At 45.7% G+C, this 15,530-nt stretch overlaps 1 protein-coding gene across 8 annotated transcripts in view; it reads right to left on the bottom strand.

Moving 5' to 3' along the window:
- Positions 1-15,530, bottom strand: part of LOC110979812 (uncharacterized) — a 53,397-nt gene that overhangs the window by 17,762 nt on the left and 20,105 nt on the right. For 3 of the 8 annotated variants that reach the window (XM_087133009.1, XM_087133008.1, XM_022235891.2), the window contains 2 exons: positions 7,354-7,547; positions 3,596-4,585 (listed from right to left, as the gene is read on the bottom strand). In XM_087133009.1, the coding sequence (XP_086989135.1) occupies positions 3,596-4,585; positions 7,354-7,411 (1,048 nt within the window). In that variant the 5' untranslated portion in view covers positions 7,412-7,547. Of the gene's footprint in view, positions 1-3,595; positions 4,586-7,353; positions 7,548-7,711; positions 8,109-9,371; positions 9,777-9,817; positions 10,118-10,398; positions 10,946-12,952; positions 13,345-15,530 lie in introns of those variants that run through there. The other 5 variants (XM_022235892.2, XM_022235894.2, XM_022235893.2 and 2 more) reach the window with 5 other exon arrangements.

Here is a 15,530-nt window from a genome sequence, read left to right as displayed (position 1 = left end):
AGGTAGAGCATAGCGGGCCTCGGCAATATTTCACTTGTGACCTGCTGCCATCCACTTTTACAGTTAACAAGTGGAGCTCCGAGGCACAACGTTCCAGGTCTCCTTTTCAATCGCGGCATGCCCCGCATGCTGGACGGGGCCTTTGGTCCCTAATTCGGGGGACGGGCCCAGTTTGTGAAGGTATTTGGGTCTCATCTCCATTCGTCACCATGGATTGAATAGAGGACAGTCGGAGACGGAATCGGCAACATTATGTGGGCCATGTTTATAGGGTTAGTGACACCAGTTGTGAAATAGGTCTAAGCTTTGCGGGCGTTGTAAACGCCTTTCCCTTCGAATGGACACAAATTTCCAACACAGACGCACAGTATAAATGTGGAACATAAAGGGTCATGGTCTTCGAGGTCCCTGTCCTTCAGATCCCTGATTTGATTTATTTTCCATACGGTGCACTTTTGGGTGAATGTTTGAAAAAACCGTTGCTCGGCGGGCCTTGAGTAAACGTCCAGTTCTATAAAGTTGTCTGTTTCCAGTTGGAGCCTATGCCTATACTCGGGAAGCATTGAGATATATCCAAATGGATTCCCCCTCCAGAGCGAATTCGATAGGGAATTTGTTTTCGTTTCATTCTGAGCTCCTCGTTATGAATGGGAAATCTTGACCAAGGGTTATTTTTACTGGATTTGTCCAATTTTCCATCTAGGCCCCTACATCATTATACCACGCATTACGCATACTCGTCAACCGGAAAGTCAGGCACAGGTAATCTTAAAATCAATGGGGTAGGGAGCTAGGCGCGACCCATCCAATCTGACTGTTCACCGCCGTTAAAAAGAGGCATTAACAGCAAAATGGTAACAATCGAAACGTTAAGGTAATGTCGTCATACGATTTGTTATAGGTGCCAGGCTAATAAACGAGACCTAATCTATAACACGTTGAAGCTAGCAGTTTTCCTGGATTAAAACAAACTTCGAGGCTGCAAATAACTATTCAAAACTTAACCTTTTCAGCAGGTAACAAATTGAAAAGTTACAATCCAGGATTCAAACCACAAACATCCGTCAGAATTATTATTCCTTTTCCTCACTATTCCACGCAAGCTAGCTCGACCGCCCCTTTTTCCTGCCTTGTGCCCACGACCCTATATGCTGCTGCTGCTGCAGGTGTTTATTATAATGTATTACCTGCACGCTTAGTATGGAGGCATTTTGCTCTGTAAGCCTCAGTAGCTGCGGATAGCCCCATCGGTTGAGCATGCTATGTGCAAGTCGAACTCAAGACACATGTTAAGGTCTAACATTGTCACATTAGCTGTCGAAAATCAGGTCTTTAAGTGCAAACTTCCGTCCACGTGAAAACCCGAACGCGAGACTGTTATGTGTAGTGTCGGGTGGATCTGCCCGATGTCTACAGATCCTTTGAATCTGAGTACTCCCGTTGCCGCGAGGAAAGCTAACATTTTAAGAAAAGCGCACTTATTTCTTACTCGTTCGTTTCTTTCCTTAGGTTGATCACTCCATAATCTCTCGTGGTACGATTTCACTGTCAGAACGCATCTCGCATCCGATTGACAAAGGGACTGGGCCATTAGACGGATATGGACGAGGCGATGGCGGTGTTTTTTTTTTCCTCCAACCCCATCAGAAAAATTCAATTGAACGCGGATGTGCGAGCGATGGCCTTGTCAGCGCACACTAATGAAGACATATGACCCGACTCTGTTTTAGAATGACGGTGCCTCCGGTGGTAAACTGACGAAATATAATATTTCTGCAGTCAGAAGACTGCCGTGCACGGTGCTTTGTTATAAACCCCAGCACAGTGGACGAATGTAAAAGTCCACTGACGACCTTAAAAACGTCTGCCTAGGTAGAGCTGTAACCATTTTTTAGACCAAACTACCAAGAATTTTAATTTAAAATTCAACGAAAACTTATTGGAATTACAGAAATGAAACTAGAAATAACATTTCGGTAAAAAGGATCTAGTCAAAATCTGTCAAGGAAGGAGTCACATTTCCGCGGCGGAACTGACATCCCCCTGAAAGGTCTAGCTTTATACAATCAAGCACAGCTTTCTAAGCGTTTCTTTAAAAAGCTTTTCGTCTTTTCGTAATAAAGAATGTTTACAACGAGAACCGGGGCACTGCACAAATAAATCTCCAGAAAGCCACTCAGTGCCGAGTTGCTTGGCGATCTCTTTGCGCTGAGAACGGTTTCTGTTTCACCTGTTAGGAGCCATTATAAATTGGACGGCATTTTCCACATTTTATTTTTTATACTTTTTTGGCTGATGGAACTCGCTGCCGACAGTGCGTGTTTGTACACACAAGCCGGGCAATCTGCGACACAAAGATAGCGGCCAGGCACCGTTTGATGTGTCCGACTCCCGGCATGATTTAGTAGAATCTCAAAGCATGCAGGCTCGGGGAAAGAACGGAAGGCGCCTCGCGATGGATTGAAGAACAAAGTGTAAGTGCTGCGAGTGGTGTGCCTTCCTTGTTATTCTCGAAATATTCCGGGGTGCGATTTTATACTGTGTACGGAAAAAGTGAAAGACGATTTGTTTTTTTTCGTCTCGGGACACCTGCTATCAGAAGCCTCACCGGTAGAACGTGACTGACCAAAAGATGGCTTGATCAGCGGTCGCAGGCAGGCTTTCCCGCTGAAAGTGCCCTCGGGGGCAAGTTGAGAATGAAAGGATGGAAACAACACCGGAACGCTATATCCAGACGAGATCCGACCGGAGCCTCTCACGCAAACATTTCGGGTCGCGCGAACAACCTTCATAAAGAATTTTGCAGCACTACAACGGTAAATGCTCACTTGTTAGCATTTTGGGTCTAAACAGAGTACATAAGGTTGGAGTGCAAGGTGACATTTTTGAGGAATGTCTGTTTCCGGTAACGATCGACATAAAAATTAAAGGCAAGCTTAAAAACTAATGATAAAGGGCACTGTAGCCCCAGTTCTACCGAAAACATTCAAGCACAGGAATGCTTCATTTCTACAGGTTGGAGTGCTTGCCAGGCGGGTACAATTAATCATGAATGCTCGCGTGGATTTTATGAGACTCATTACATCTGATTAGACAATTGTAAAGAGCCTGACAAACAGAGATGCCAGTTCAAACCCCACTGTATGGGAGAACGGATGACAAATCACAGTGCTCAAATGTTGCTGTGCTGTCACGATGCTCGATCGAGCTAAAAAAAATCAGGGCGCGACACCATCATCAAAGGCATTAAAATCACGAGTTGTTCATTGTATATAGCTAAAATAGGATGGACAGTAAGTAACGTGAGATTGATTTCTGAAAAACTGAACATATGTCCCCAAGACCCTTTCTTATCAGCTGATTCTGTCAGGACAATTTTTGTTATCTAGATTTATTCTCGTGACCCAACAGTAAAATAACTTTGCACGTAGCAATAGAAGACAGGTACAACCAAAGAGGATTGAGCTCGATACTGAGTAGTTTTTGAGACGTGTGTTGGCGGAAGACAATACAGACATTTTTACACTTAAGAACGATCTAATAAAGAATGGTATTCTGTGCCACGAAATCCCTGATTGAACAAACTGCGACTTACCTATCGCTTCAACGGGCACACAAAGGATCTTGTCCCTGTGAGCATCCACAGCTCCATTCTTAGCTGTGCTGACGTACACAAAGCAATAACCCAAGTGGTCTAGCGAGAAATGGGAGCAATCGAAGATAACGGAGGTGCCCATCACCGTGACCTCGGTGACATAGTCCAGAGTTCCTGTAGGCCGGAGCTCGAACCTGCCCGTCTCGGCGTAGACCCTGATTTTGTCCCGGTCCCCGCGGCAGTTCGGAGCGTCGAAGCTGACTTCTACGGCGGTTTGGTCTGGGCAAGGAAAGACCGTCTCCCTGGGGAACGTCACCCGGTAGCGCCCGCTCCATGCTGCCTCAACCGGCTGGCTGGTACCCAGGATAAGCCGCCGGTAACTAGAGCAGTAAATGAAAGAGTAAATGCCGGCCCTGTCTATAGTCTGGCACTCGAACTGTTCCAAATGGACGGCCGTGAGAGTTCCCACCTCTCTCTCCACCACCACGGATCCATGACTGGAGGTTATCATTTCCGTCTGGGACAACGTCCTGTTGACGTCATGATAAAGCAGCACCACTGAATTTTCGTATCGATTATATTGCATATCCGTGCATAGATTGGCCGTGGTCGTCACGGTCACCGCGATGCCACCTTCCAGGGCCACGTGCGTCCTCGGTGCTATCACATTCACGATGGGCCAGGTGACGTGGATGACTGAGCTGGTGGCAAGTATCTCTCCGCCACTCGTCCGTAGCATCCGGACCTCAAATTCCCCGGCGTGGTCGAAGTAGCTGCACTCGAAGCTGACGTTCCCGTTCGGCCTGTTGGGAAGGCCTTTCTCAGTCCGGTAGTTGTCCGAACCAGACAGGTCGCGTAGTTCCAACACCCCGTTAGGTAACACGTCATCTCTGGGTCGTTGGAACTCCACCGTGACGTCACCATTAAGGGCCACATGATCATCTGGCACCCACAGCCGATGACGTCTAGCACAGCTACCTAGTCTTATGCCTGTAAAGAAACAACAAAAACAAAATAAAATGCTGGCTAAATAAAAATGACTCGAATGATGAAATGCACTGGAACCGTTTTCAATCCTAGTTTCGTCGTATATTGTATCAAGGTAACCGCTGAGGCAACTCTTCTGTGATCGAGTGCAAAGGCCAAGGGCCATTTTTATTTGGTTGTCAATAATAATAATAAATGTAATGAGTGCACAGAACAACGTCTTTCCTACATCTGCAGGATCTATGTTAACAGGAAGAACGTGGGTATCCACGGTTGCTACCATGAGTACCTTTAGTCTGTTCCTTAATCATCAACTTTGAATTGCCAACTTACGGTAACTTCTGTTCCTCATGCGGAGATATCGCCCCTTCCTCAAAAGAAAGTGAAACTGGAACAGTGACTCATTTTAGACGATCTTTTACAGATTGCAGAGAGAGTTAAGGTACAAACCATTACACACTGATGGATGAGTGCTGACAGAAAACCAACTGGTTAATTCCTGGGCAAACAGCATCTCCCAGCCAAGAACACTCCCAAACCCCTCTTGTGATCCAACACCTGTCTCCCAGACAACGAGCGAGAGCACCAGAATTACCGGTCGTTCGATTCCCTGGCACAATACAGAATGCGTCTCGCCCCAATCGTTCTGCCCACAGCCTGGCCGGTGTCGGCACTAAATCGACCGCGCATGATGGACGCGATTCGAAAGACATGCAGGGGTTGCGTCAGCGACGATCTCTACCACGGTGAGTTGGCGCGAGCCACGGGTGAATTCGAACACCGTCCTCAATATCATGATTCATAGCTGTGCTGGGTTTGCGTTTTGGGGTTTCGTGGATCTGATGGCACTTTGTCAACGAAAAGCTAAAAATCTAGTTTCCGTGGTACGGTCGTAGACACAGACATTTGCGGAAGCGACAATGGTGACGCCGTTTGACCAAAAATGAAAACAAGATGGCGTCCTAAACTCCAAAATGTTTTGTATGACATACTGTGTAAAAGGTTCTCGAAACCTCTTGCAACTGAACTGGTACTTCTTTACGATATGTTACAATCATTTCCAGCTGTTTCACTGAAATGTGGCGGTTTCATCTGTCAATGATTTGGAGAAAATAAACAAAAATACACAATACTCAAGCGAGAGGAATGTCGTTGTACGTCCGTCAAGCGTGTCAATATAGGCCTACTCTACCGACTTGACGCAGGCAATCGGCAAAGTCAAATAGGATTCAAATTTGTCAACCGTCAACGTCCTTGTTTGCGCCAATATCGATTGAACGTTTCCATAATGACCGTGTATCGTTTGGGAGTATACAGTGATTATCTCGGCATGCGCCGATATAGCAGGTAGTCTGAAACAAAGGATAAAATTGGAAAGCTAACGGATGAGGGTTTGCAGGGCCTTGCAGTAGGGGTCTCATCGAGTTGTATAACTAGAGTTCTGAAGCTCAAAAAACCCAAACCAACGGGGATTGTTAAAGTGGAAAGAAACCGAGGTTGATTGCCTCAGAAACTCAAGGGGTACAACTGCTTCGGTAAAAACTGTGAACATGTACAGACCAATACGGGGAGATGCCACAATTACTGACCTGGTGCCGAACTAACACGTGCATTCTTGAACTTAACGCGCGCGTTCATTTGGCAAATCACTACACCCTATTGATGGATTGGCCTGTAACGCGCGCGTACCACCTGTCCACGATCGCTGTCACCACCGCAATAATGGCTTGTAATTCTTGGGTGCCCAATTACAGTATACAGCTCAAGTTCTAATGCGCCTGCATTAATCCCAGAAAGAGGAAAAGGTTAAACCAGCAAACAATGCACAATACAGTGAGTCCAATAACGATACCCATCAAAAGTGTATTTAGAGTGATATTGGGATAGCTGTTCTCACTGTGGCCAGTGGCTACGTTTCGTTTTCAAACGAAAGTGTCTCACGCTTTGCATCTACACGCCAAGAGAGAAGAGAAGTATGCCATCAAATCAAATTAGCATGCGTCGCTGACTAGCGGGCTTAGGTCATAGTAGACACGGGCTAGAGTCGATACTTACACTTTCCACGTAAAACTTGCACCTATCCAGAGTCCCCGGCAGGCCAACCCGGGTCCCAAAACAGCGAACAACAAAAAAAGGGGCTCGGGGGGACAGAGCCGCGAACGGTACCTCCCGTAAAAAGCTCGGGTGAGAAAGGCCAGACGGTCGAAGAGCAGGCCAACAGCGGGTTTCTGTGGCGCATTCTCGGGTGCTGAATACCGGATTTCGGTTGGCATTTGTGCCGAGCTCTGCTCCCGTTCTTTTTAAAGGCCCCAACCTGGGTGTTGTTACTGTACAATCAAGGGCATGATTTACAGTGCGTCGCAAAAGCTTTGATATACAAACCACTCAATACAATCATCAATGGTCTAACTTGCATAAAAAAAACCCTGAACCATTTATTATCCATGCAGCTAGCAGTGGCCTGGTCTTACGCGGTACCTCATCAACTTACTACTTCAGGGACAGTTAAAGGCGCCAATTCGTGGCAAAACACAATTTATGAGCCCGTGATTTCGCCTATTGAATTTCATGATTATGTTAAGATAGCTCTTTTCCTCAAACTAGTGTATGTTCCTTATCGGTAGGATCATCAAACAGACCGTTCTTGAGAAGCACCAATAGATCATATTTTCCAAAATGATCCGAATGCAAGTGTACAATAATGACTTCACGTCTTAAGCCCCATTGCTCGTAAAATCTTGTCAGGTTTCTGGGGAAAAATGCTGTTTTACCTGAGAGAAGAAAGACCAGCAGCCACGCCGCCTTCCACGGCTGGAGCCCCACAGACATACTGCCGCCCCCGCTCTGCAAGACGCTAACCCACCAACTCCCGATGTACCTCCAAGTCACATTGCCTCCATTAGTCTATTCCTTCCTCCATGTTAAGTCCTCGTGCTTGATGGTGCTTGCTTCACAGCTCCTGTCCCTGATCAGAGAGGACAAAATAAACCGATCAATACCTGAGGGTTGCTGTCAACACGAAACAAGGAGCGTCTGAGTGTCATTTCTTTGGTCATACGTGATGTCAAAGCTAATCGGTAGATATTATGATTTATACACACTTGCCAAATCGCGACGGAATTCACAAACCTCGCGACTTTCAAGGACCCTCTTTCTGCCTCGCGTCTGTTGCGTGCCTTCCAGGAGCAGAGCACTAACGTTCTACCTCGAACAAGGCAACAGCCAGTTACAACAAGGGCAAGCGTATTGAAACACTCGAGTTGTGTCAGAAAAAAAGGGCAAAGATCCATGGGAAGGCACGGGAACAGGAAAATCTCGCCCTGTGAACCGTGCATCAACAAGAGCTGATATGTGGCCAAAAGGCGTGGGCAACATCACCTCAGCATAGATGTTGACCTGGTGCGTCGCACTGAGGTATTGATTTCCCAAATACCATCGCATCGATCGGCACGTTACCTGTCCACATGTAGGACAAGTCTTGATGTGCTGAAAATGTTACACTGGCAACGTTCATGTTTCTTTTCATTACAGTGTGACAGTACACACAATACGCTAACCATGCCCTTACGTTGACCTAACCCAGTCTCCCATTCATCACTCGGGAACTGTATCGCGACACAGCTGGATCGACCAGTGATAAAGCTCATCACCATCTAACGGTCGAATAACAGATGGATGGCCAGAGTCCAAAGATCTTCCCCCCACAATGCTATCAACGAGGACACTCATCAAACGCCCCAACGCTCGGGCCACCCGCCTGCGTACAGATTTCTGTTTGTTTGCCGATGTCCGAAGTTCGCCGGACGGAGTGAATTATTCGCCCAACGGCTCGTCTGTAACATTTCGGAGAACGCCGCGCATTACAGACCGTTTACAATACGGAGCTAATCCCACGTGATATTTGTAGCAGAGAGCCCTTCTTGCGGGGTAAAAAAACGAATTGCACGTACACCCTCATCAAAACTTTAGTTGATTCATGGATCGTCGAAGCAGACGGGAGCCTGCCGTATATAGAGACATATCTACTCACCCCTACTTGGGCACTTTCTCTTAATAAAGTCATGAACCTAAACCTTTCTCCCGACCGCTCATGCAGTGATGAAAGCTCATGGCTCCGGTACCGAGCGCTAAACTCTTTGAATGCACCCATCAATTAATTTATTCAGGAACAGAACAAGCGTGTTGAATCTTACCCACTCAGCGATAATGCATACACATTGTCTAGACTCTTGAGTGGAGCCGAAGACTACTATTTGCCCCGGCTTAACGGGTAAGCAAAAGACAAACACTAAGTAGCAGCGCTGCTATGCAAAGTGGAAGCTCAGAGCACCCCCTTACAGCCACTTGTCAGACACCACACGTCACGACAGCGGGGCATGAGCTGGCAACCAAGTGCTCTACAAACTTAAGTCCACCAGACAAACTTTCTCCGAACAAACTGAAAGAATCACCAAGCTGCTAAGCTTGCAATTATATAAGACTAAGTACACCATTCACCTGAACTCAACATATGAGGAATTCTACAGGAATACATTATTTGTGTTCAGCTGTAAGATTTTAGGTTCTGTCCAAATAGCATGTGCATGGGCGCAATAGTAAACTGAATTCTCGTTGCAAATTATCAGCATTGCAAAACGCAGATTTATTAAGGTTATTTCTTTCCCCCAACATTACGAACTGTTGCACCAAGTAATGTATGTTATCGAAGTCTCTCATGCCGTACACAGAACACATCCCGTATGCATACTTTGTTCACAGTGTCGCCAGAAGAATAGAAATCTAAACTTACCTCATTAGAATAAAGGGAAAATTGCAATCCACACACGAGGAAGATATTAACAACATTCGGACCCAGGACTCCACTGTATTAATTTCGAGTCAAATTTATAGTAACTGTGCAAGATTGAAATAACGTGGATAACGCCAGCTGAAACACACGCCGAATAGTTGCAAGAGGAGTACACGGTTGAAACGTTAGCTCCAATCGACTGGGCATCCCGGTAAATCGCCAAAAATATTAGAGCCAGGTCTCGTAGTTCCTGCCGCGAGAATATCAATTATGAAAGTATCAAAGTTAGCCGAACAGCATCGAGAACGAGATCACCGCTTTTCACGGACGGTGCACGGGACGACTCGGTGGGGGTAAAGCGCCGGTATTAGGGCTGACAATGGCCTCTATGCGCTGATACAGGAACTGGTGTTGGGAGAGAGAGAGAGAAAGAGAGACGTGCTTACCACGGCATTCATGCACAACGACAAGCATAATACATGTACATGTACACGACGGACGAGCAGAGCTGACAACAGGTACAAAATCCACTGAACCATGCACTGTGCTGGCTGAGACTCATGACTTCCACGTTACCTCTGCAGGTGTTACTTTACGAAACGTGAACGTGGATATAACAAAGCAATGTAAACAACCTTTCTCATGAAGTATCGTCTGTTCTTTCATCCGAGGTAAAGAGAGACAACCCACAAGTTTCACTCTCATTATTTTACATTTAAAAACTGAATCTAGAATGCAGAGATGCGATGCCCCTTTCTACATAGTGCGGCCATCACTGCATTAAAAACTGGAAGCACATCTAGTGTATCCAAGCAGTATGGAACAGCTTTGAAATCGGCCTCAAACTGAAAGGTTGCATGATTTCCAACAGGCCCTGTATTTGCTCACTCGTCAACTGGTTCATGGCAACAATGTTGCACCATTTTCTTTTCACGCCGGGATTATGAGCACCCCGAGCGCACTTTCACTGAACCAACGACTGCCGATCATGAACTCACACGGTGCTGCAGGCGATACAACTACTCACCTGTTGGCGTTTCTTGGTCGTAATATCCATACTTATGTTCGCAATGAAAAAAAAAAGACACTGAACGACCCGTCAGCATTTATCATGTCCTGACTGAGTACGGCATCATATCATGCGTATAGAAGCTAATACCACCAGGTGATAACTGTTGAAAGTTGAACGGGTCAATCGTACCGCGGACGTGTGTTTATCTCCAACGCAAATGCAAGCTGAAAAAAATGGCTATTTCTCTCAGTAGAATGTAGGCGCCCGAAACACATCAACCGTTACATGTAGAGGAGCTGATGTCACGCCTCTGCCGCTGAATGTCTATCTGCTTGTATTAAGTGTGAAGTGCACGACATGGTAGGCCCAGCAAACAAACGAATAGGTCCGACTGAACGTGATCCCCACAGTACACAGATTTGCGACTTGTCTCCGCGGTGGAGCCTTGAGCTAAGTTACGGTACTCGCTTTATTTGGGGTTGTACCCCCTTGAGGCGTCAGCCTGGGACTCCTATCCCGGTCGAAAACCCCGTCGTGCTCCACAAACTCTCAAAAAGCTGGGCCCGTACCGTAACTGACTAGCTCCTTTCTCCTTCCTCGCGCGTCACAAACACCAGCACCTTCCAACAAAAGAACTACCCGGGAGAACAAATTCTATACCCTCGAAATTTATATTATTGCTTTCATATTCCTTTTTGGGGGAATCAGTGAATTCGGGAACAATTTGGCCCGCATGGGAGGGATTAGTGAGGGATACAATAGAATTTAAGCCTGTCAACAAAAGACCTATGTGCCAACCCGGTGTCGAGTCGTATAATAATGTGCCTCGCGCAAAAAAAATTAAAATGGCGAAGTTGGGTGCCCTGCTCCAAATGTTACACGGTTTCGTCAGTATGGACACGGATAAACATGTTTTCTGAAACCGTTGAAGGTGTAGAAGAGATCATCTTGACTTCTGAAATCAAACAACAATTGGAATTTCTTGATGTGTGGGAGCCAGCGGTGATTCAGTGTATCTTTTCAATTTGCTACTTCAATACTGAAACGGAAAATGAAATAAGTTTTGCCTGTGGTAAAATATTGACGGAGTAAAAGCAGGTTCATCTTCATACATACGCAGTGAATACACTGGTCTCCATAAACTGTTCCAAGATATTCAGCTCAACAGTAAGATATCACATTGGCAACGCTGTACACAAGACACACCAACGGTCAGGACGTCACGCGTAACCATGTACAAATTTTCAGATATCAACAAAATAATGTAAGGCAAAAGTAGTCACACGAAACAATGGACAAGCGCGGCCATGACTATTATACCAATCAAATCTCGCTTTAATTATACCGTGTCACTTCACGCCTGGCAACGAGCGTCAACACATATTATTCTATCCATTATTTATACATCGAGGCCTCCTTCGCGGCTGTGCTAACAGTGCATACGGAGCTGAAGTGGGCTATCTTACAAGCCACGTGTTTGTCTTGGCCTAAATATGAGATAAAAACACCATTAGCAAATCGGTATTACATGTACAGCATTATATCTATCGCCTGTTGGTGTCTGAACCCGCGGCAGTGTGTGTCTCGGCAAAGAAACGGATATTACAATAGAAATTCGTGCACGCTGCATATACAAGTACGACAGAATTATTAGGAAGCTATAGGTCTCTGCCTCGATAAAAACTGTCGCTAGCATGATTCATTATTTATACAGAAACTTTAAAATATGAATTCGATGGAGAACATAAAATAAGAACAAATGCACCTGTTCCCTTACATGTTTGATAGCTCGGTGAGACGGCTCACTATACAACTTAACGCACAATGGCATCGCCAACAATAAATGCAGACAGAGTGCCATAATGCAATGCCTTCAGGCCAATGAAAAACCGTGTATACCTCAGCTATAAATACCAGCATTACTCACACGAATCTAACCGTGCGGGCCACACAATTGTAAAAATGATAATTACTGTTAGCCTGTCAGTTACACAGGTCTGTTTGTATATCTGAAATGAAAATGTCAACCTCATGTCATTACACTTTGCATGTACAGCCAGGATGTTTTTGTCTGGTTATTTGTTTTCAAGCATGTCACAAAGGTGACACAATCCACTGCGCGACAGCCGCTACAAACTAGAGAACACAAGGCCGTCGATACCAGCGAGTTTCGGTTTGGTTTAGGTCGGCAGTTACGCGAGATATTACAATGAGCAACAATTTGACAAGAACGCTTACCAGCATTTCTGCTTGCGCAAGGTGTCGACAAGAACTTCGTCGGTTCACTTGGTAACTCCTTCAACACATCCAATCATACCACTGTTGATCAAGTTCATACAGCGTTATTTTGCCAATGTTCACGCAGAGGCAGGCAGCAACAGGCTACACCGATACCTCCCAGCACACGGATTGCTCGCTGCGCACAAAATTTTTTTTGGGTCAACAAGGTTGGAGTCTACTAACGACAGCTAGTTACGGCATCAATTCCACAGTGAAAGGGGTAAAAAAAAAACCAGCAAATTTCACAAGCTCAAGAATTCACCCGAGTATTTTGTCTGTCATCACTTACCAGGTTGGCCTAACTGGGCAACCACTGGAGGTCAAGTCTAACATCCAAATGGTCGTCAGATAGGACTCACAAATTCAACTGCGCTGACGAAATTAATTGGATCCGGCGGGCATGTTTTCCACAACCATCCGTGCTGTTGTGAATGTTACCAACTCACACACCCGCATGTAAATGCCGGCAATTTATCAGGTTTCTTATCAGCGGTACCCTACGCTCTATTCTTTTCGGTTCAAGCATGTGCAGCTTTAACCAAGCAGCCTTTTCTACTATTTTTTGGTTGTACCACTGCTTTCGCACAATCCCATCACCAGATACCAATGAATGCTTTTTTAACCGAACAATACACTCGGGGGAAGTTCAACATCGTGGAGTCTATTCCACTGGGTAGTGACTGATCAGTTTGTGTTGGTATCACAATACATCATGGTAAAGTGGGAGACGGGGCAAAGTCCGCAGGTGCTGTTTGCAGTGTGTACATAAAGTTCTGTGCAGGCTCCCACAGGTCTGCATGTTTTTTTGTTTAATGACACAGAAAAAAAGAGAGAAAAATCACAGAGCAGATGGGGTAAAAGGAGGCTTCTGACAATCACACTGTCGATCAGTTAAATAATTAGTCATTCCCTTTGTGTGATTCTTTGAAATGAAAGAATTCGGCTGGGGTTGATTTTCACGCTTTAAACAGTGGAAGGGAATGATAGTTCGTGGGCTCACAAGCAGAATGGATGTGTATACATATTTGAATGAGAAAAATTACATATTCCCCGGTCAAGACACTTTTCTTTTCCTCCAAGTACGATCTCCCTGCATTGGATTAAAAAAATTGGGCCCCGAGAGTGCCCGATTCTCACGCTCAAACTTACAACACCCTGTTCAGCCCCCCTGTTGCGCTCCTTCACGGACGAACAGGATGCAAGACATGATACAGAAGAGGGGTCAAAACCACACGAAAGCACTGCATGCACTTCCTCAAAAAGACCGACTTGCCACCCAAGAACTACAGGGGTGGTGGTGGGGGGAATGATCAAAGGTTCCCGTAGGGGATGAGTGTTGACGCCTCCCTGATACTGAGCAGCCACGGTGTGATACAGGCCAAGTTCACGTTTCCTTCGATCGGTATCAGCGCTCCGCGCTATGTGCGCTGTCAACATGATGAAGTCGTGTAACAGCTCTAAAAAGTGTCTGTTTAATTTTAAGTTGGACTTACGTGAATTTTGCACAAGGCCTACTGCACTTCAGTCACGTATCCAAATAACTTGTATGCATAAGGAATATAAAAAGAGAATTATGGTCGAAATGTGTTTGAAGAGTACAATATTTATAGCAGTAATTTCGTCCCATATACACTCACTATAATTATTGAAAATAAAAACCTTCCACGGAGCACTGAACTGAGGACTTACAACATGCCGCAACCAAGCGAGTTCCTGATTTCACTCTTGATGGGAAATATTTACGAAGGCCCTTTCCGACCGGACAAATTGTCTCTGTTCCACCATAGTCCTTTCTCTGTGGTTCCATTCGACCAAAGCACAAGACAGCGGGAGGCCTTTGCCGGCGGGGCCGGTTTTGTGGCGAGCAATCATGCTCAGAACGAGACCTGTGGGAAATAAGCCGTGCAACGCTGGAAACATTTTTTTCTGCCTGCTCTCAAGATCGCAAATTGGAGTGAAATTGGAAATCTAGTACTCGCACAGGGACTCTGTTTACCTCGCCACAGCTTTTCAGGACCATGTTATTGGCAACTGCAGCATTGGGTTCTTGATGGATTAATTCCGTCCAAATGTTGAGGGAGATTTAAACTTGTTGTATAAATTCACTCCATACACTCATGTTGTACTGACCTTTGGCATACATCAGCGATCTTGGAGGTAATTTTGTTATTTTAAGTTGGTAACAATTAATGAATCTTCAGGAGGTCTGCTCCGGCGCCTTCCCGTGGAAGAAGAGCAGGAACAGAAGCGTACTCTCAAGATGGCAGCCAAGCCAGGAATCCGTGGGTCACCGCGAATCTGGCCCCCAAAAGTGATTACGTAATCGACGGCAACACTCTCCCTACTGTTCTCGCACACGAAAGTTACCACTGACAGCATTCTACATGAAGATATTATGGGTAGCGAAGGAAAAGGTACACTTTCAACAACATCATAAAAAGCAACCAAGGGCCAAGAATGATAATGAAAAATACTGTTTGCCAACTGAACGAGATTAATGGTGAACTGTGCATATTAAGCGTTTCTCTTTACAGGCCTGCCCATCGAACGGAAGTCTGTCAGGTGGAATTTTTGAATACCTACATCCTGTTTTGAAACTATCCAACTGGAGAATCGGGAATACATGTACATTAATCAAACGGGAGCAGAGTGCGTTCTGCCATCAAATCCCGGGCAAAACCGGTGCCTCAAGTTACTCCAAAGTGCAGTGACACTATGCATGCAGACATCCTCTGCAGACACAGACTGTGTTCACATGACATACAGTATAGTCTGGACCCGGTGCCATAAACAAATATATGGGTGTGCACCCAGTCAGATTAGGCGGGGGCAACACTGCGCTGGAGTCTCGCGGGATTACACAAGGT

The sequence above is a fragment of the Acanthaster planci genome, linkage group LG02 (assembly GCF_054643075.1).
Source record: "Acanthaster planci isolate LZ-2023a linkage group LG02, COTS_SCS, whole genome shotgun sequence".
Classification (NCBI taxonomy): Eukaryota; Metazoa; Echinodermata; class Asteroidea; order Valvatida; family Acanthasteridae; genus Acanthaster; species Acanthaster planci.
This window is presented reverse-complemented; position numbering and strand designations above follow the sequence as displayed.